Here is a 21665-nt window from a genome sequence, read left to right on the forward strand (position 1 = left end):
AGGAATTCCTAAAGCATCTTTTGAGAAGCACTGTTCTAGAACTTTGCCCAAGTAGGCATCAAATATGCCTATTTATGTGTTTGGTTGATTATAAGTGTAGCTTCTTTTTCCCATTTCTAATGTCTCTACAGCTTGAGATTCAGAGATACCTCAGGAGGTAAGGTCAACTCTCCTTCCTCTCACTCCAGTATCAATTCTTGTCCCTATATTCTTCTTTCTCTCCTTTTATATCTTTTTTTTTTTTTTAAATCCAATCTACTTAGTCTAGTTCTAAGCCTTAACTTAGTTCAACTTTAACCTGTTTCCCAAGACCTAAAAGTATTTTCAACAATATTCCTTTTCATGAGCCCTGAGGCCACCAAAATTGCTACACATTCTCTCCCAGATTATGTCTTCACCTGAGACTCCAGCTCTTCCCACTGCCCCTCTTGTCTATCTCAATTCTGCCTGAACTTTAAAGCCCACCTTAAATCCTACCTCCTTTCCTTTCCTAATCAGTCCAGTGCATTCGAGTTCTTTCCTGAGTCATTAACTGACTTGAATGGCTTATTTAGTGCTTACACTACTAGTCTGTTATTTGTAATTATACTTATATGTCACTGAGAGCAAAATCTGTCTGAGGAGAGAATATGTAATACATATATGAATATATATAATACATATATGAGCATATGAATGTATCTCTTCTCTCCCCAGCTAGGCTTTGCTCTCAGTGACATAGCCAAAGCACCAATTCTTCTGTCTTCCCTGGTCCTCAGTCTGATTTGGCTGCTCCTGCTCTGGGCTCCCACAGTATTCTGTGCATGAGTGTACCATGGCTTTTCACACCATGTAGTAGGATCTATATTTATTAATATTGTTAATTATTGCTGTTTTCAAAATACTGTTTATGCCTTTAGGTAATTATGATTAATTTTCATATCTTGTGTCCTCTGACTATACTTCTCAATTTTAAATATAGGCCTCAAATTAAGAACAATGCATATTTGCATACCTAGTGTGATTTCTTGTATGTGTGACTTAGTTAAAACATATAATAAAACTAAGTTTGGGGTTTGTATCCACTTTCCTTTGAATGCCACCCAGTTACCTCTAGTATCTTTTCTCTTGTAAAAAAATCAGTTGATTTCCTGGTTAATTAGATTCAATTACTAACAACTTTTTTTTATGGCTTACACCACAACAGGCATGACATTCATTCGAAAGTCTAAAATCCCTATTGTGTCACACCTAGGAAGGTATGTTTCTGTCTCCACCAAAAAGGAGGAGGGGGGATGCTACATGTTAGGGTAAGGAAGTAATAGCAAAGGGAAATGAATGCCACCAAAGTCTTGGAAGCTCTCCTTCCAAATTTCATAAACTCAGAAAGACAGTGATCAAAATAGAGTTGCTCTCGATATAATATTGGCTGCTCAAGGTGGAATACACATTATCTTAAAAGAAAAATGTACTTACATTCCTACAGACTTCTCTGGAATCTTTAATAGTACTAAAATGTTTCAGGAAACAAAGAAATTAGGAGACCAGGTACTTTGGCTGATTATCCCTTACATGTAAATACTTCCCAATAGCCATTGTCACATCAGATGATTCAACAGTTCATCTTCTAACAAAAGGAATATGAAGTAACTGATTTTAGTTCAACAATAATGTTCTCTAAAACAACCTTTGATGAATGGATTGACAGTGGATCTGAATTTCACAGAATAACATATCTTCCGGGCTGACTTCATCTGCCCACGGTTAAAATTGGAAACTGAGAAAGTAAAAAGATAATCTTGGAAGCTGACAGCTAGTGTTAACCTAAAACAATAAGTCAGTTATTTTTTACCAGCAAAATGAGTTTATTTGGGAACAGAAGAGAATTGCAATTCAGGTCACACAACTATGGGTAAACCACAGACAAGCCCAGTAAAAGGAAAGAGAGAAGACTCTTTTATAGAGGAGAAGAGGAAGTTGAGAGGGGCTGTTACAAACTAAAAGTCCATTGGAGGAAACTGGGAGTTTGAAGTATAGTGGTTTTTCATTGGCTGAGCTGTTGCCAAGCAGGGAGAAACTTTTTTCTGCTCCTGTTCCTAGTAGTAGCTTCACTTCCTGCTGGAAAGACAAGGTTTCTCTTCCTGTTGGGGTCTGTTTTGAGGTTGAGTGTTAAGTGAGAGAGAGCTCCCCATTCTGGTCTCCCAACTCCATTTTAGTTAGGTTTCCCTTTATTAATTTTCATACCATGCTGTAATGTTCCTACAAAACCTTCAACTAGTCCTCACCAGATATGAACAATAATCAGACAAGGCCATTCTGAGACTGTAGTGGAACAAGACAGAGTTAAGGCCACTGTGAAACTATGAAAATTGCTAATGTCTTCCTCTTATAACTAAATGATTACGGTTCCTTTAGCAATGTTATCTCTAGCCCAATCTTAATCCTTTGGCATTCCAGATAAAAACTGCCAAACATCTATCCAATCACCAAATTGCCCCCACTTCCTGACAGCACCCAATCCAGAACGGGCTCCTGATTTCCCTAAAACATCCTGAGAATCACCCAGCACAAGCTCAAATCTTACAATAAAGCCTTCCAATCCCTTCTTAGTGTTACCAAACTCGGGTCCAAAAATCAATACTCGAGAGAGACAAATGTTGCTTTTCATCAGAATGCTGGCCACCTGGGGAGACGGTGGACTCAGTGTTTCTCCAAAACCACCTCTGAAGAGTTGGTTCAACCATGGAAGTTTTAAAGGGAAAGCTTGAGCTTGGGGAATCCATCTCTTTTCTACAAGGCCTGCTCTTTGTCTCAAACCTCATCTTTCAAGGTTTTTCACTGATAATCAGCCCAGGCAAAGCATGGTCAGGGTCTTATGTTCTTGATATAGCTGACAAGAATGTGTAGGGTGTCTTAGGGTGTAAGGTAGATTGCCTTTCCCAGCATGGTTTTGTGCCAGGGTTACACTAACCTCAATTAACATGATCAATGTTCTTTCCTTCCTAATCCCAGAATCTACTCAGATAAACTAGGGGATTTATGTGTTGCTTTTTTTTTTTTTTTTTAAAGCTAGGGACAGCTTGGAACAAGCTGAGAACCCATATTTTCTGAAGTCCACTTTGTGATAAATAATTAAAAAACCGAATAAGAGCACCCAATACAATAATATAAATGAACTGGTAAGTACATATAATCTGGAGTATACTTAAGAAAAGCAGACATCTCAAATTCATAGAAACAGAAAGTAGAATGGTGGTTACCACGGGCTGTAGGAAAGAGGAAATGAAGAGTTGTTTAATGGGTATAATTTGTTTTTGGAGGTGAAAAAGTTCCAGAGATCAACTGCACAATACTTAAAATTACTGAACTGTACACTTAAAAATGGCCAAGGCGATTAAAAAAAAAGAAAAGAAAATCAGATATATCAAGCTGACATGGGGAATTTATTTCGTAGAAAAGCAACATCAAGAGAATGTCACACAACCCTAGTATGTCTAAAGTACTATATATAAAAATGACAGTTTGCTTATAACGACAACAATGAAGCACTGAAAGATACCAAAGTACTTTCTGAATCCAAGAAGTCATTTTATACCCAGTATGGTTTTCATGTCCTTATATATCTTGAAATTCTAATACACTGACATGAGGTAAACCAGATAACCAGAACATCCAATAATATAACTTTGGGTGATACACAACTTGGTGATATCCAAGTCTTGGCAATACAAAAACTTACTCAAACTCACCTGGTATATCTCCACATAAATATTTTAAAATTCCAAATTCTTGGTCAAGTGATAATATTTTGCTTGAATTCATTAAATATATTTAGATGTCTCTATTATATGAAGTTAAATGTACAACTAAATTAGTAAAAAGTGCTGTGGTTTTATGGCAACAGTAATACGCTAACAAAAATGATTATGAATGTACTCTGTATTAGTACTGCCTTTTTTTCATTTAAATTTAAATTTTCCCCTTCTATTTTATAACCAGTTTTGGGATTTATTTTTATAAGAAATCTATGTCTTCTCAATTCACACAGATTCTGCTCTCTTTCTCCTTATTTCTAAGCTTAAGTTCAGTTTAAGCTTTATTGGTATCTTAGGCTTCATGCGTATTCTTAATCCTAAATACCAGCAGTTCTTCAGAGGCCTAAAATCCAGCATGTGAATTATTGTATTAAATTAGTTCTAGAAAAAACATTAAAGACATCTTTTCCTGAAATATACAGAACATGTCATGCCAAATCTCTTGTTTATACAATAAACTGGTAATATTGGTAAATTGCACATACAGCTTATATTCCCAAAATAGAATAACTTAAATATTTAACGTACCTTTATGTTACCACCATAACTGACCTCATAGGCATAACAAATGGCAATATTCAATACAAAAATCACAAAATTCACAAACCTTAAATGCTACGTACCACAGCATACAAGCTCATCTCCCTATGACCTATTCAAACTATGGACAGCAAACTACAGCTTTCTTAAGCTACTCTAGCATTAATACCTTAATTAGAAATTTATACGAAACACAATTTTATGTTCAAATATGGAAATAAGCAACATAATTCCAAAACCCAAAAGTATTCCAGCATTCTGTAAAAAGAAATATCCCCAGCGGCTACATCCATGGTCACTAGCATCATTGTGCAGCATCTCAGGTACCTTAAAGAAAAAAAAAAGAGCAACCTTTAAGTTTTTAGAACCATAGATCAGTTTTTGGAAGAATTTGCAGAACAGCATACAAGCTTTACATGTAGCTGGATATACTATGGGTCAATCCCCTAAAACATGACCACAAACATACTGACTCTGGCTAATAATGTCACACAGCATTTCATAGCAGTTTAATTAACAATGATTATTCATGCTCTGCTCAGCAAGTCAAAATTTATATTGGTCCAAGTTTGCTCCACTGTAAAACAGAGAGCTATACCAGTTCCTCTGCTTATTGCCCACATCTGGATATAACACAGGGCTCACTTGGAAGTTCAGAGATACAGAAACCTTACACTGTATGAAATATAATTTTAGCAGTTAAGATTCACTGAGATTGTTATGTGGACTTTGGTAACAAAAAGATATGACTCCTTTGTCCATTAATAAGGAAACTTTAAGCTTTCTGAAGTACACACAGTATGCGAACAGCATGTAGCTCGTACCAGGTTTCCTAAAAGTCTACAGATAATTCAATGCTTGATTACTAAGCTCTACTCTTAAAAATAGACACATCAAAAGGGATAAATATTTTTGTGTATCCTAATACACATTAGGTTAGACAAAAATGTGCTTGTAAGCAACAATCCAAAAAGATAAACTATAAAGGATCTATATTTTGTGTGCTACCTACAGAAACACTTCTCACTGCTATATTTAATCTACAGCTTTTTAAAAATGAGATTTCATTCAACATTTTCTCTATATCACTGTTAGCCAATTCTGTAATCTGACTTATTAAAAACTTACCATATCAACTAGAGCAACATACATGAATAAGCCAGCAGTAAGTGCAAATATCCACATAGAAACATTTTCAGCATAATGACCAATGAAAATTCCCGTTGCCATTCCAAGATACGCCAGCATGGCTGACAAAGCATTATAGAGAACAGCCTGCTTAACAGTCATGCCAGCCTTGAGTAAAACCGCAAAGTCACCTTTAACAGAAAAAAAAGGGGGAGGGGAGGAAGTAGTTGAAAAATCATTTTTAAGGCACGTACTCAAAAGACTTCCCAGATTTAAGAAATTCTCCAAATTTTTTTGAGGGAAAAATATATAAAGCAAAATTAAGAATTACCCAGGTCTAACAGTGTTAATCAGTGTAAATCATCCTAACAGCTTTATAAATTAAGGTATCTTTTATCCGAAGTTTTTCTTAAGGCTCCCACTTTGTCAATGAATGTCAGTAAATACCACGAATCTACTGTTGTGCTCCTGCGTGGTCTTCGAGGAGCTTTGAATTGGCCACAAAGAAGGAAGAGGCGAGCAGAGAACACATATGAAAAGATCAGCACATGATAAAGGTAATATGTAATTAAGAGCTGAAGAGTCTAATGTTCTGGTTATAAAAGGAGAAAAAAAGAAATTAAGACAAGAATAGTTAAGAGGGGCTTCATGGCGCTTGAAGGATCTAGAATGTGGAACACAGACCAGACGCTGAGGATTGTAAGCACAGAGCAGGAAGGTGGGAGGCCTTCTAAACGGCAGAACACATGCCAAAGAACAGAAGTGAAAATGGCATTACAGGTGTAATAAGGTGAACAAGAAAAACAAGGGCATGATCTGGGAACCAGAACAATTCTGGGAAAGTTTTAAGTCCTGGTGACAGAGAAAAAGAATATTCAAAATGCAATGCATCGGCTTCTCTTTTCTTTAGCGCCAATGAAATTCTCTTTGTCAATTTCTGTCAGTGGAAGATGATTTTTTTAGATTCCTGTGGTCTTATTCATATTGTGTGTATGAAGAAAACGATCACTGATGTCACCCGTACAGGAAGATATGCTGGTACAGGAAGATATCTGGTAGGGAAGAAGACAAGAAAAGGGACCCAGGCATCTCTTTGGCGACCCCACGCAGGCAATTGTGTAATCGTAATCATAGGGTTAGAATTATGGCTGGAAACAAACTTGTCCTCAGTAAGAAAAGAAAGCTAGCTAGGTTAGTAAACCTATGAAAAGGCATAAAAGTTATGAGGAAGCTCGCTGGAGCTATCATTAGCAAAAGCCAGTGACACTGAGACACTTTACCCGCCTGGAAAATACCATTTGTAGGGTTTGCTTACCTAATTCATGAGGCAACTCATGACAAAACACAGCAACAGAGGTACTCAAACCACTTGATAAACCTTCAGTAAAAGCAGCACCTGTGTAAGAATCACTACATTATTCTGTGGGTATTTTTTAATCTTATCAGCATACAAAATTAGGTAAAAGAATCAACTATATTCTGGTTGTGAGTAAACAGAACTTTCTCAACTGCTCTCGACCTTTTTCTTTAGTAATCTTAGATTACATTTGCAACTAGGTTTAAATTTCCCAAAGGAGCACAAGCAGGTATGACTGAGAAGGGAAGGTTCCCCTATGCCTTAGAGTGATTAAATGATCTCATACAAACCTTAGAAGTAACTGCTACACTTAAAACACTTATTTAAAAATATAAAATAAACTGATTTTTTTTTTAAGGAAAAAAAAAAACCAAAAACAAACCTCAGCAGTCAAATGTAATTAGACTTTTTTACATTCATTCTTTCACTGTCTCATAAGGAGGGTCTAAGACAAATAGTTCTCCCTGCTTTTAAAACCTAACACATTATACAACTGACTGCTTACAAACTGTGACTGAGCACTTGCACATCCTCCCTTGTCACTTTCGCCGCACACAGTACAGAGGAGGAAGAGTACCAGGCTCCCAGGGAGCCAAGGCCCAGGCTCATCTCAGCTGGGCTACAGCGCTACCCTCTCCCGCAAGCAGTTCACCTTGCCGGGCTTCGGCCGCCTAACCTGTAATTACTTCCATGGTTCCTCCTAGCACTAAGTTAGTATAATTTGTAAACATTCTATTATCTCCCAATTGTAGCATAACAATTTAATACCAAAAATTCTGTAATTCTTCTTTGGGTAGAGATTAGTAATTAAATTTGTCAGATAGATGAAGATTCTTTTAGTATAATAGAAAAGATTATGGAAAAGATTCTTTTACTTTAATAAATACTGTTTATATTGCAGATAAGAGAACTTAAATATATTTGGGGGGAAAAAAACTCACATGTGCTTCAAACACGTTAGAGCCTCATCTTTAAGATCTTGCAAATTAAAACAACTTTTGGTAGCTACAGTTTAGTAATGGGCCAAGTACAGTTTCAAGCATTTTATCTGACCTGACATTTATCAAGTACTTTGTTGTCAAAGCAGCAAAAGAAGAAATAACATTTTGATACTCTTAGAAGTTAATAGCCTTATCAAACCAACCTACTTTCTGTTAAAATAAGACTGGTAGTCTAATGTGACATTTTCAAAGTCAACCAACAAGGGACAAATATGTAGACATATACCAATGGCTAGGCCATCGCTGAAATTGTGCAGGCCATCCCCCATTATCACCATCCATGCCAACGTGGCAATGCCCGCATCCTTCAGCTCCTCCCGAGAGTAGCGCTGACTGTGACTGTGGGGGTGATGGTTCTGGTGGTGGTGGTGATGGAGAATATGATGGTAGTCGTGATGGTGATGAATGAGATCATCCGACTGGCCGAGAGTATCATGGAAATGCGAATGGCATTTATTCTTGCACCCTCTGGGCACGTATTCGTTGTAGACTTCCTGTGGATGAGCATGAGCTATCATGACTTCCTCTTCTTCCAAGATTGCTGGCTGTTGAGAATCAAAGTGGGAGGGCTCTTGTGAGTCGGCTCGCAAATAGCCTTCAGGTCCTAGGTGTAAAGATAAAGGACATTGGGACAAAGTCAAACAGCTATGGACACATCTCAAACATCCCCACTGACAACTAAAGTCAGCAAAAGATCTTAAAGCGTGGCGACTCTCTCACACATACCTGGCAGAACTAGACAGTACAGTATTGTTGATGAAAAATATCATAGATTTTAATTATTTTAGAAATTAAATGATCTCACATATTAAAAATGGATTTTAAATGTTAACTTTCAATAACTACCCCCAGATCCTCCCTTAACTTCTTCAGTCTCTCTATATTTTTAAAGATGACTTTTTTCCTGATCACAAAAGATGCTCATACCTATTTTAGAAAAAATATTTTATTTTAGATATTTAAAGTATTTTAGAAAAATATTTAAGAAAAATACTGAAAATAAGAAATAAAAAACATGCATAATCCTATCATCTAATTCCCTGCTTTTCGGAGGGCAAAATTCAAGGAAAAATAGAAGAACCTGAATTACCATCATCACCAAGAAACATTTATTATCTATCTGCGTAAAGAAAAGTAAATTGCAACAATAAGATTTTGTCTTTTCTTTGTCCTGTACATGGGTATCAGCTTTCTTGGGCGCATTCCTGATACTAGTCCAATTCTAGAACAGCTACTTCCTTTCACTGTTACAGATTTCACCGGAGCCCCGATACAAAAGCTGAAGACAGAACAGACGCAGGAAGACAAGTGAGAGTGTTTTATTTGCTCTGAACAGAAGAGCAGCATGCTGGAAGACAAAGGGTGGACAAGACACCTTACACACATGCAGAAGCAATGATAGTTTTTCTTCTTCCGCAATCAGCAACTATCTATTGAGTACCTACTCTGGTCCAGATACCGGGCCAGGCATTGGGACAGTGGAGCATGACAAAGTCCCTGCCTTCAAGCTTATGTTCCTGCGGGAAGACAGCCACTTAACAAAGAAACAAATGTATAAATAAGGTAATCTACAGCATTGAAAAGCATGGGAAGAAAACAGAAAAGGGTTATATGAAGGAGAGTGACTGGGAGCCCTTTATATTGGGGTCTCTCAGTACAGAAGGCCTCTGAGAAGATATCTGAGTTGAGATCAGAACAATGGGGGGCTGGGGGGAGAGTATAGCTCAAGTGGTAGAGCGCATGCTTAGCATGCATAAGGTCCTGGGTTCAATCCCCAGTACCTCCGTTAAAAATAAATCTAATTACCTCCTCCACCCCACCAAAAATAAATAGATAAATAAAATAATACAATAATAATTTTTTTTTAAAAAGAACAGAAGAAATTTACGTGAAGATGTGGGAGAAGAGCACTCCAAGCAGAGGAAACAGTGAGTGCCAGGCCCTGAGACAGACCTAGTGTTCTCACAGGATGCAAAGGAGGCCAGTGAGGCTAGACAGAATGAACCACTGGGGAGAGTAGAGGGCAGGACAAGACTTTGAAGGTCGTTGTGAGGTGTTTGGTTTAAAATTTTAATCTTAACCAAGTCTGCCCAACACAAAATGCCAAGCTAACAGTCAGGTTACAGGAAAAATAGTAACTTTACAGCAGAGAAACATGGTAGAATCAACCTTAGCCAAGTGATCAAAATGAACACCACCCATACGTGACAGAGCATCACGTCCAGTGACACACCAGGTCGCTGAAAAGGATACAGTACCATTTGTGTTCTTCCTGCCCAAACAGATCAACTTAATGAAAAAAATTAAACCCTAAATGAGGGGCAACTAGATGCAACATTTGATCCTGAATTGTACTCTGGATCAATTTTTTCCTTTTGGGGGTCGGTGGGGAGTATAAAGGAATAATTAAGACAATCTGAAAAACACAAAAAAGGTCTCTAGACCAGAAAATGGCATTGTACCGGCATTAATTTCCTGATATTGATAATGTAACTACAAGAGAATGGATGTTCTTTTTCTTAGGAAACATAAATTAAGCATTTAGGGGCCAAGCAGCATCATGTTTGTAACTTATTCTCAAATGGTTTAGAAAAAAAATGTGTGCGTATGTCTACAAGAGAAAGAATGATTAAGTGTAGGTAAAATAACTGGGGAATACAGGAAAGGGGCACAGGAATTTTTGGAACTTTTCCCTAAGTCTGTGTTTACCTCAAAATAAAAAATTATGGAAAAGAGATGTAAATACATATAGGAACAACCAACTCACTGGCAAATTAAAAAAAAAAAAAATACTAGTTTAAAAAAAAAAAAGGAGTGGAGGGGTGGGAGGATATGGTCCAATCTCTTCCAGACAGTCCACGCTGCCTGCAAATCACAGAGCAGTGAATTCCCTCCAACTCTCAGATTCATAAGGACTTACGATCATCTGCATCTACTTTCTCCTCATTTGTTGAAAGCTGAGATTCATACTTGGACAGCTGCTTCTTAATCTCAACATCATCATCACTTTCAGGTTTTTTCTGATTCTACAATAGCAAGGGAAAGCAATACTTTAAAATAGTTGGTTTACTTATGCACACCTCTTTAAATAAACAGTTAAGCAAAAGACTTCATAGAAAAAGACATCAGAGTAACAGAATAAACTTCATCCAAGGGCAGGGTCTGTACTTAACTTGCACAGCACTGAGTAGTTTGTTTTAGGAATGAACTGTCCAGAAAGGTTAAGAATTAATGCCTCAGTAATATGAAAGAAAAATTATACATCCATCTTTCTGAATGTTCCCTAGGTCCTATGGTCTAAATTTGGTCTTCCATAAACAACACCGCCTCCCCTGGGGAGCTTGTGAGAAATGCACAATCTCAGGCCACATGCCAGACCTAATGAAATAGAATGTGGATTTTAACTAGATCTCCAGACCCAGCTAGAGTCATTTCCCCCAGGCATTTAGTGATCTGCTAACCAATTCCCTGGTTTCTTCTATGCCTTTGGACACTGAAACTCTTACTTTTTATTAACTTACAACTATACTGTGACACTGACATGTATGTTACTAAAACTAAAATACTTTTCCTGTAATAAAACACCAACAACAAGTTTTCTCTTTTTAAATAAATCTCTATTAGTTAGCCTTGAATTTATCACTGGGTTAACCATCTGAATTGGTATTGGTATTCAGATAGTTAACCCAGTGATATTGGGTTATTGTCCATATCTCTGAGCCCAAGGATAAAGTTCACTGTTTGAACAATGGTGCCTGTGTATTATTTAGTTATATAGAAGATAATATTCAGGATAATGAAAACTGTCACAAAAATAATAGATTTCTTATTGGCAATATTTTTGAATAAGACTTAAATGATCACCACCATAGATGGGATTTCATTCAAGCTTTAAAAGCATATAAAATACCTGTACATTCTTAGGTTATAAGAGTTTTTGAAGACAAGCACTGACAAATCTTTATACTAACACTTAGCATAGTGCTGCAGAGAAAGTACTTAAAAATTTGTGCAAATAAATGAACTAAGGGTATTTTAAATCACTTCAGTTGATGCTTCATTTCTTGTTGGGCAATGACCCTCTCTAGAACATACAGTTTGAAACCATTTCATTCATTCTGTATTAAGAGCCTATAACGTTCCCTAAGCTGAATGCTGGCAACACGTTGTAAAACAAGACACACAAAGTCCTTGTTCTTATGGAGCTTATCACCCGCAGGGAGGAGGCTGTACAAAGATAATGATTATTCAAGTCTTTGATGTCAATTTTCAATACATTTTACAAAGGAAAAACACAGAGGGCTATGAGTGTATGGTAACATGACCTAATGAAGCCCGAGGATGGGATTCCTTGAGGAAGTGATACTTATACTGAGACCTAAAGAGGAGCAGCGGTTTGCTGGAAAGGGCGGGAAGGGAGAGGGATGTGGGAGGGCCCGAAAGCAGGAAGGAGCCAGCTGCTTTCTAAACTGAAAGGAGTGCAATGTAGTGGGGGCCTACCAGGTCCGGGGGAGACCAGAGAACGCAAACCACGTGAAAAGTTGTGGACTTTGTCCTAAAAGCAAATGAGAAGCACTAAAGAAAGGACTTTAAGTAGCGGTGTCCAACCTCAACAGATTTTCGTTTAAACAAATCACTCTGCCTGCTCTTCTCTGGATTGGGAGAAGAAGACAACAAAATAATGTAGACAGGCCAGCTATAGGAAGCAACTGCTGTCACCCAGGTAGGAGATAAGCCTGGCGTGGGCCAGGATGACATCAAGGAAGACGGAGAGAACTGAAAAACCTCTGGGTATTTTTAATGAAACTAAGCTGGATATGAGGATGAGGGAGATTCACAGATGATTCTCAGGGTTCCAGCATGGGCAATAACAGTTACTGGCAGAAAGAAAGTTTGAGGTTGAACTATTATAAGGGTCTAACTATATTAAGTATGAGATATAAACCTAATCTGAATATAGATATTTCAGACTGACATATATTTGCAGGTAATCTAAAACTGGGATATACAGAAATTCCAGGGGTGCAGGACAGATGTCTTAAGGGAAATCCTAGGTAAAACGTTCCGTTACAGGTCTGAAGAACTCCCAATACTTACCATATAATGAATAGTTCTTTCCTTTCTGAGAACCAAATGAGATTAAAAACTGTTAAGTAACACTAAGATCTGGATGCCTCTGAAAAAAGATAAACTCAATATATTCTAAAAAGTAAGAGAAGATGTAATGTTTGCAAAACTCCTGTGGAAATCTTTGTCTAGAAATCATACTTACTTGCCATTTAATGTTTCTTATACATGCAACAAATATTTACCAATCCATCTATTATGTGCCAGACACTATTCTAGCCATTGGAGATAGAGCAGTAACTAAGACGGAGAGGTCCTAGAACTTACATATGAGTAGAAATTATTTTAGAACAGAGATTATTAAGCTTTTTTGACTATAATCTACAGAAATATACAAAATCTACTCTAACGTCACTGTTGCATTAAAAAGACTGGTCACAATGCAAGATTGATTTCACAACTCACAAGAGTCTGAAAAACATTGTTCTGTCTTGTAAAATTTGAAAATTAAATTGAAATTGGAATGCTAAATAAAATATGGCATTTGAAACAGAAACACAGTAAAACAAATAAACATAAACAACTCCCTGCTCCCCAAAACTTAAAAATGATCCTTTTTTTTTTTTTTTTTTTTTTTTTACAAAGGTAAGAACAATCCCAGAGAGTGTAAAGATATATCCTTAAACCCATCCAAGTGAAGCAACAGGGACAATGGGAACATGGAAGATGACTTTCTGGATTAAGAATGAGTAAGCTATTGTTATTTCACTTCTCCCCTCAAAATTCAGGTCTTGTAAAGGTCCCAATTTTGCAATTTGAGATTTTAGTGAATGTAAAATCTATCAGGGCAAATATTCACAGGGTGGAGGAGGCTATTCTTCTGTCCATACACGCACTTGTTTCCCAGAGGGAGCACTGTGCTCAGTAAGAATCAACTATGTTAGTTTCCAAACCTCTTCCTGCCAACTATGGCTGTTACTGCAACTGCACAATTTAATTACATATTACCCAAACTATGAAATGACGGTGAGGATAGTTACTTCTATGAAAACTTAAGTTGACTGCTTTGGAAGGATTCAGAGGCAAGTTGCTTAAAGACTTTAAAAAGGCTATTAAATTACATAAGGCAACCGCTGTATAAAATCTTTTATATTTCCAAAATCTAGCTTCTGTACTCAAAATAGCTTTACAAGTGTGTAACCTCTTGCTCAATTTCAGAGAAACCAGAATTGGAAATTGAGATGAAGCAGCATGGCTGTAGAGAAAAAACTGATCACTCAGAACTCCAACTCAAAGGAAATCCTAGTCAACATCAAATGATCAGAAATATGAGTCCACAAACGTTTTAAGATAAACTGTCCAAGATGTGTACATGTTATTTTTAAGAGTCCCCATTAGGACAGTCTTTTGACTGACTTGCTCGGTCACATCAGATAGGAAGAGGCAGATAACCAAAGGCAACTCAAAAGATATTTTTACCAGAAACAGAGGGCCCACTGTTGAGCTTCATACTATTTTCTGAGTGGCAGTTTGCAAAGGACAAGTCTTTCAAACAAAATAGAATATTCAGCTACTGGGTGAGTAATTTAAAGTTAATCCATGATACTTTTTTCTTAAACCACTTTATTGAGGTATGACTGACATATAAAAAGCCGCACATATTTAATGTATACAACTCAACGAGTCTGGGGATAAGGGTACACCTATGAAACCACTGCCACCACCAATGCCATAATCATGACGCCTCTGGTGTTCAAGGCCCTGCATGTGCCTTTTCGTCATTTATACAGATATTTATTCTTGCCTTTCTTACCCTCTTGTGACTTTGAGGGGAACACTGAGCATAGAGAACTCCAGGGTGATAAAGATACACAACTGTTCTCCATGAATGCCTCTGGGAGCAAAAAGACCCCGAACCTCCTCTCAAATGAAGATCGCACCCCCTGGACAAGCTCTGCCAACAGTTTAGTTCAAGTACTACTCTAAACAACTGCCCGATGTACAGTCAGGACTCGGTATACTTTTTCTTACCTTTTTTTTCTTATCTTTAAATTGCTTGATCAACGTGAGCACATGTTCAACAAGAAACATGAAATACAAGCCTCCCAGTGCTGTCAGACCTTTCCACGTGGAATCAAAATAGGAACTTTCTTCTATGTTTTGAGAAGAGAGATGGCTGAAAAGCGGCCCTCTCTTCATTTCCATCGCTTGCTCTTCATGGATGTGACTATGGTGGTGACTTGCATGGGACTAAAGGCAAAATAATATGGACTTTATAAATTCATTAGTTCACACATGTCGGAAAAATTGGCTAAAATGATTAACATCAAATTTGAAATCATTCAGAATCAGGCAATTGATGTGACACTTCGGAATGAGGGGAAGTTTAGGGTATTAAAAATAAAGCGGCCAACAAGCAGCAGCGACCTAGAGCTTAAAGTATGTAATAGCACTTAGTAGAGTGAATCTGTCTAGTGTAAAGACAGATTCATTCCCCAATGACCCTCATAATATATAGGCAGTGGGTATTTCCAATGTTTTTCCGTGGCCACAAATAACAGGCAACTGCCAGAATTAAGAGGTGTATAATGTCTACTGCTAATACTTTCAGCTGAAAGGCCCCTACCACAGCCATCAGTGTGCTTCCAGGAAGCCAGGCTGGGTGATAGGCCCTGGCGGCACCCGAGATCCAGGTGCAGTCGAGTGCAGCAGAACTTCTGCCACTGCATGCTGGGAACCAGGTGTGGTGCACACCAACACAGGTGAGACTGGGGGCCCACAGGGTATTACCCCCAACATCTGCTGCTCTGTGCCGCAGGTATTCCTGAACATCTGCCGTCTGGTGGCTGGGGAGCTGTTTTTTGAGTACCTGAAGAGTCACATTTTTTATTTCTGTGACAACTACACTAATATGTAAGCAGATAATTCACATTGTTGCAGTCTGCCACAGTACTAATATCTGAGTAGAATCTGTCTCCTTTTATTAACTGGGTCCCAAAAAGTTAAATAAATCTGCATTTAGTAAATTCCCTTTAAAGAGAAAAGCAAAAAAAGAATGTGTATTAAGATCTAGCACAAAAATGAAGCTCTTATTTACCAAATGTATTTTAAAATCTACTCTTTGAAACCAAATTTCTAACCTTTTATATATATCAATACAAAGACTTCCAGTACAAACCAAAAATAAACACACACACGCATATTTAATATTGAATAATAATAAAACACACTAATAGGACAAATTACTGAACTTACATGTGGAAGAAGGTGTAAAAAAGCATCACCACTCAATGTTCCAACAGCCAATGCCACAAGGAAACTCAGGAGAAACTTGAAAAACACCCGATTCATGAGAGGTACTAAGATAACACCCAGCAAAGACAGGAAACTGATGATGGAAATGGCTATAAAGCCACCAACCCAAGCTGTCAAACAAAACAAAACAGAGCAAAAGAAAAAGCATACAGTTGATAAAACTTTAAAAGAGACTGTGGAGTCGCATAAAGCACCTTGTAAAAGCAAGGAAACTTTTACAAACAAAAGAAATACAAACTCAGTGAAACAGGACTGTGGTAACAGACCAAGAACCAAGAAACTGGATCAAATGAACAATCTGACTGAACCATCCAGGCAAAGGGCATAAACCTAGTGGAAAATTCTTCAGCGGGGCCTAAAGGGAGGGGAAGACATGGTTACCAAGGATAAACTCTAGCTCACTTGGGAACTGAGTTTTCAGACTCCCATAACAGCTGAATTATGAGAGAGAAGAAAGCACTAGGGAAAAAAGGAAGGAAGGAAGAAGAAGGAAGATAGGAGAAAAAAAGGAAACCAGAACTGAACAGTATCTTCAATAAACAAAGCAATCATTTCATTATAGTTTTTGAGCAATGCAACTCTACACTATAGCAGGGCATGTCTAGTCTCATTTATGAATAATATACCAGAATTAGACTCCTAAACAGCAGATTAACTCTGACCTTTCTCCAAACAGGGTAACGACATATAAAGAGCCCAAATTTTGAATGATCCTGACACATCCTGTGGGAGGACCTCACATAATTTACAATCTAAGTTTCATTTTCTGGTTTTTGTTTGTTTTGTTGTTGTTTTTTTTTTTTTAAGGGTAAGGCTAACACACTTGCTTTCTTCACATTCAAGGCAGAGATCAAAATGATACATTTGGAATTATGCAGGAAAATGAATAGGTTGATGTGAATATAAGGAAATGTACAATATAAACGTATCTCTTGGAAACGATTTTTATGTAAAAAAGGCAATTTTACCTATTTGTAAAGAATTGCTCTTTGGAGGGATCTCGGCTTTCTTTTCACTCGTTGTATGAATCAGACATGATCTAGCATCAATCTGATTGATGATGGCTGGGCAGAGATAGTTGAACTCGGTTGCATTCAGTGGAACATGGATGCCCATGCCATGAGAGGTAAGCAGCTTTGACGCGTTGAAACACTGAGGAAAATGAAGCAATGAAGTCACTAAAAGGCATTCCCATTAGAGAATCCAAAACAGTTTTTTGATGATGCAACACCCTTTCCTTACTGAAGCTACTTCTTTATTTTTTTAAGTTAAGGTGAATCAAAACCAACTTTTGTTTTGAGTACTCTGGAGCTTGCCTCAAGCTACCTGGAGATTCTATGTCACACGAGTGGCATCCCGTCGCTTCTGCCTATTCTTGGGAGAAGCAGTCCCATCACTAGTCACCTTGGGAGAAAGCCTCAAGTGGAAAAGGCTGGAGGGTGAACGGCCTTTCACAAGCCTGTTAACTCACTGTGTAAACCTTTTAAGGAAATGAGCTTTAATTTTGAGATGGGGTTAATTAGAGATTGAGAAATACGTTGTTTTAGTACTAACGCTACCCTACCTGGCCTAGACAAGCCCAAGACACGTCACTCTGCCAGCAATGACTGTACTTGCAAAAACTTAGCTCAGTTCTGTCTACAGACCTAGCAAAATAATGCTCTACAAGAGAACATTAAGTTATGTAGATTACTCCTGTGGAGGGCAAGGCTGGTTAATAAAACAAACCTGTACTGGCAGGCAGCTGTTTCAACAGTTTAATGAGACGACAGCCTTAGTTTGAAGAGACTCTCCTCCGGGTAATCTAAGCTCCTCTTCTCGCCAAAAAATTGGCGGTAGCACCTATTTCTTATCTTATGTAAAGTTAAACTCCCACACTTCCTGGCCAGTACTGCTCAGAACAAACTTTATCACTAGTGTCACTATGGGAATGACCACGAGTACGATTATCCCAGATTTACTACGGTCATGTGATGGTTTGAATGAAGTACTTAAGTTCTGCCTATTAACATAAACCAACGACTTCCTTGTTCTTGGTATCTCTCAGACAAGGCAAACCGTGTACAGTCTGGAAGTCTAATTCTAGAAAAAAACCACATTAACTCAGAGCCTCACTGCCCAGATTTTTTTTTTACTTGTCTAGCACATCACTCTTGGTAGCAGCTCCAATTTCAATCACCCGACAAACCACAGCGATCTCTCTGCAAAGGAGGTAAAGCTGCTTTTCTTGCATTCTTCAGCCCTTTCAGCCACACCTTTCCCCAAACCATGAATTCTAACTCCTGCTTGTTTGACTTTCTGTTTTTTATTAGTAGTATTCATCTTTAAAGATTTTCTACAAAAATAACTTTGATATCTGCTTTCTATACTTTTTTTGAATTCTATATTAGAAAAACAGTTTTAGCAGGTGGCACTATTCTTACCAAAGAAGTACCCCCAAGTTTTGTGTCAGGAATGTTTACAACACCGTATGGACACTCTGAGGTAAGTGCCTTGCTGAGAAAGAAATTTCCTTCTCAATGAAGTCACCATTTTATTTTCACTTTAAACTCCTTACAACTGAGATAGAATGGCAATGACAGCACAGACAAGCAGGCATACTGATTAAAATAAAATACTCATCTTACCTCCTGAGTATTTTCGTTTGTGCTTCTGGAATACATAAAGCCTTTCCTGGGCTCACTCACAGATTCATTTGTTTTCCTACTAGGCAGCCAGCTCACCCGGCTCTTTTCTGTGATACTGGGTGGAGTGGAACTGTTCACATCTTTGGGGAGAAGGTTTCCATGTTTTGGAGTTTCTACCGTCTCTAGAAAGTGAGTTCCTTCAGAGACAGCATTATATACAGTTGAGGTCACTTCACTAGCACCAACACCATCCTTGATTAAAACATTCCTTCTACTATTGGTATGTTCTGATCGGTGAGATCCTTTTCCCTGGCTGTTTCTAGGATCTTTACTTGAACTATCAGAGTCATGGTCGGGGCAAAGAGTTTTCCGATTATTTTTACTGGAAGCAGCATGGTTATGGTGAGAGTGGTGCTCACGGTCAGAGTGATGCTCGTGGTCATGGTGAATATGGATTCTTTTAATCTTATCTATGCCTATATTCTGAAGCAATTTTCTGAACCCTTCAACTGACAAGGAATTGTTTTCTCCATAGCGATGGAAAAGCTGCTGTAGATGATGTTGTTGTGTGGTAATGGCCAAGTCAACATTAATGCCAGATTCCCAATTCGGAATAATTTTCTCAGTGGCTTGAGGGAAAGCAGTGGCTGGTCCTACTTCATGAAGGGGATGTGTGACTGACAGGGTGACGGTCAGGATCAAGATTACAGATAAATTCCTCGCCATTGTACTTTCCTAAAGAAGACAAAAAAAAAAAAATCCTTGTCTTCACTTACAAAACAAATTGAATTCGAAATCTCATGCCAAAAACTGATGTCTAATCAAATGATCAAGTTTTACAGAGCATCATCCAATGTGACCAGTATAGTGCTAGGTACTGTGAAAATACAGAGAACTGGAGACCTAGGCTCTCTATCCCTGCATTGTTAAAACATGTGAAACTACTGGAGAGCAGTTGAGCGCTAGGACTCTGTGATTAGCACTGTAAAAGCAGCAGTAATTCCAGGGCTGGAGGGATCCATGTGGTCACAGCCATACTAGCAACTTACTGTGTTTAGAACAATTCGAAACAAAACGTAACTACCTCCACCACCACCATCATTTCACAGAACAATCTTTTAACGTCAAAAAAGATAGAAACAAGCAATCTCAGAATAAGTCATAACAAATTTTTTTTCTTAAACTATATACAAATCAATTTAAGGCTTCTTTCTCTCAATTTCAATCCTCAGAGGTACCCGATTTTGTCAGTTTCTTATGCATCCCTGGTGCATACTTCAGGTTGATGTTTGCATCAACCACACAAAAGGGATCTTTTTTCCCCCACTCAACAAGACATCTTTCCATGTCAGTACATATAAAGCGAACTCATTCTTTTGAACAACCGCACAGTAACAGTTCTTAAAGTTAAAATTTTTTACCATATGGCTCTTATGCTGCTATAGACTAATGAAGTTTTTATCATAGTCTATCACACATTCAAATAAGTGTTTGGAACCAAAGTCCTATGCTCTGAAGAGGAGTTAAGAATCCAGCTGAGCCTTGAAAAGCAGAAGTCAGTGAAGCAGAGGAAGGTATAGTCCAGATGAGCAGATAGCCCAATATCTCAGGACCCAGCCAGCAGATAGATGTCCAAAACCAATGGTGGGTGGTGACCGTGACCAAACTCCCCTGCCTCTAGTGAAAGGGGCAGAGGTCAGGCTCTGGAGTGAGACAAGGGCGAGGGGTAACCTAGCTCTACCACTTTCTGCTGTTCTTCCTTGGATTAGGCAAAGCTGGTAAAACCTATTTTATAGGGTATCAGGAAAACCACATGAACGGATGTATGTGGAAGTGCTCCACACACTATCAGCAATGTTGCACAACTGCTGATCATACTGTGGAAAATGTAAGTACATACTACTACCACAGGGCTAGACTCCTAAAAGAACAATCCTCGGGGTGGGAAGTTTTAATAGGCATTAGAGAACCATTTAGAAATCATTCGCCGAAGAGGGACAAGGAGCAGGGTATGTGGGGACAACCACAGACGAAAGGCTCGGGGGAAGCTCCATGCCTTTCTCCAGGAAGGATGCTTAAGGCGATCCCGGACCTTCCAGCGGATCTCCTTCCCTGCGAGACCGCGTGTGTTGGAGAAAAGGAAGTCGAAAGAGCCTGGAGAAAGGGGAGAGTGAATAAAACGGGAAAGAGAGGACACAAAACTGCTTCTAAGGGCTTCTTATTTTTAAACATGACAGTACCTTCTTCGAAAATGAGACGAACAGGACAAACCGTTTCCTTAGAAAGTCCGCCGTTGGACCCCGAAGCCCATCTGTGCACCCCAAACTGGGAAGTCTGGCCTCCACGGCCCGCGGGGCTCCCCTCTCCGCCCGCCACTCCCGGACCCGCGGGACTCACCTCTCTGCGGCCTCGGCCCGGTCCCACGCGCCGGTTCAGTTCCCGCGGGCGATCCGAAGGGCTCAGAACCGGCCTGTGCTTCTCTCCCTAGAAACCTCTACAGAGCACGGAGAAGCGGCGGTCTCATCTGCTCGCCTGCCCCTCGGTCGGGGTACAGCCACGCAGCCACCGGGAAGCCGCGCCTCACGCGCCCTTGCCTCCCGGCAGCAGGAGGACAATTACTAATTACCGCCGCGCGCAGCGCGCCGCCGGGAACCACCGCCTCCGCCGGCCATGACTGCGGGGCATGCGCAGTGCGGCGCGACCCCGTCCTGGGTAGGCGGATCCGCGCGTCCGCCTGTTCGCCGGCGCCGCGGCAGGGGCGGGGCGGAGACACGGTCCCGGCGGGCTGTAAGCGCCGAGACTAATTGGGTGCCCCTTCCTCGAGCCCTTCCACGGC

General features: G+C 39.1%; 1 protein-coding gene across 1 annotated transcript; it reads right to left on the reverse strand.

Annotated features, from left to right (window-relative positions):
• Positions 1 to 3403: 3403 nt before the first annotated feature.
• Positions 3404 to 21545, reverse strand: SLC39A6 (solute carrier family 39 member 6). The gene is made up of 10 exons (XM_074352243.1): positions 21227 to 21545; positions 18830 to 19564; positions 17171 to 17354; positions 16143 to 16312; positions 14919 to 15137; positions 10741 to 10846; positions 8047 to 8424; positions 6778 to 6858; positions 5463 to 5653; positions 3404 to 4661 (listed from the first exon to the last, which is right to left on the reverse strand). Exons 2-10 carry the CDS (start codon positions 19553 to 19555, stop codon positions 4509 to 4511), a joined length of 2208 nt encoding a protein of 735 aa, XP_074208344.1. The 5' UTR covers positions 19556 to 19564; positions 21227 to 21545; the 3' UTR covers positions 3404 to 4508.
• Between the last annotated feature and the right edge of the window lie 120 nt (positions 21546 to 21665).

The sequence above is a fragment of the Camelus bactrianus genome, chromosome 24 (genome assembly GCF_048773025.1).
Source record: "Camelus bactrianus isolate YW-2024 breed Bactrian camel chromosome 24, ASM4877302v1, whole genome shotgun sequence".
Classification (NCBI taxonomy): Eukaryota; Metazoa; Chordata; class Mammalia; order Artiodactyla; family Camelidae; genus Camelus; species Camelus bactrianus.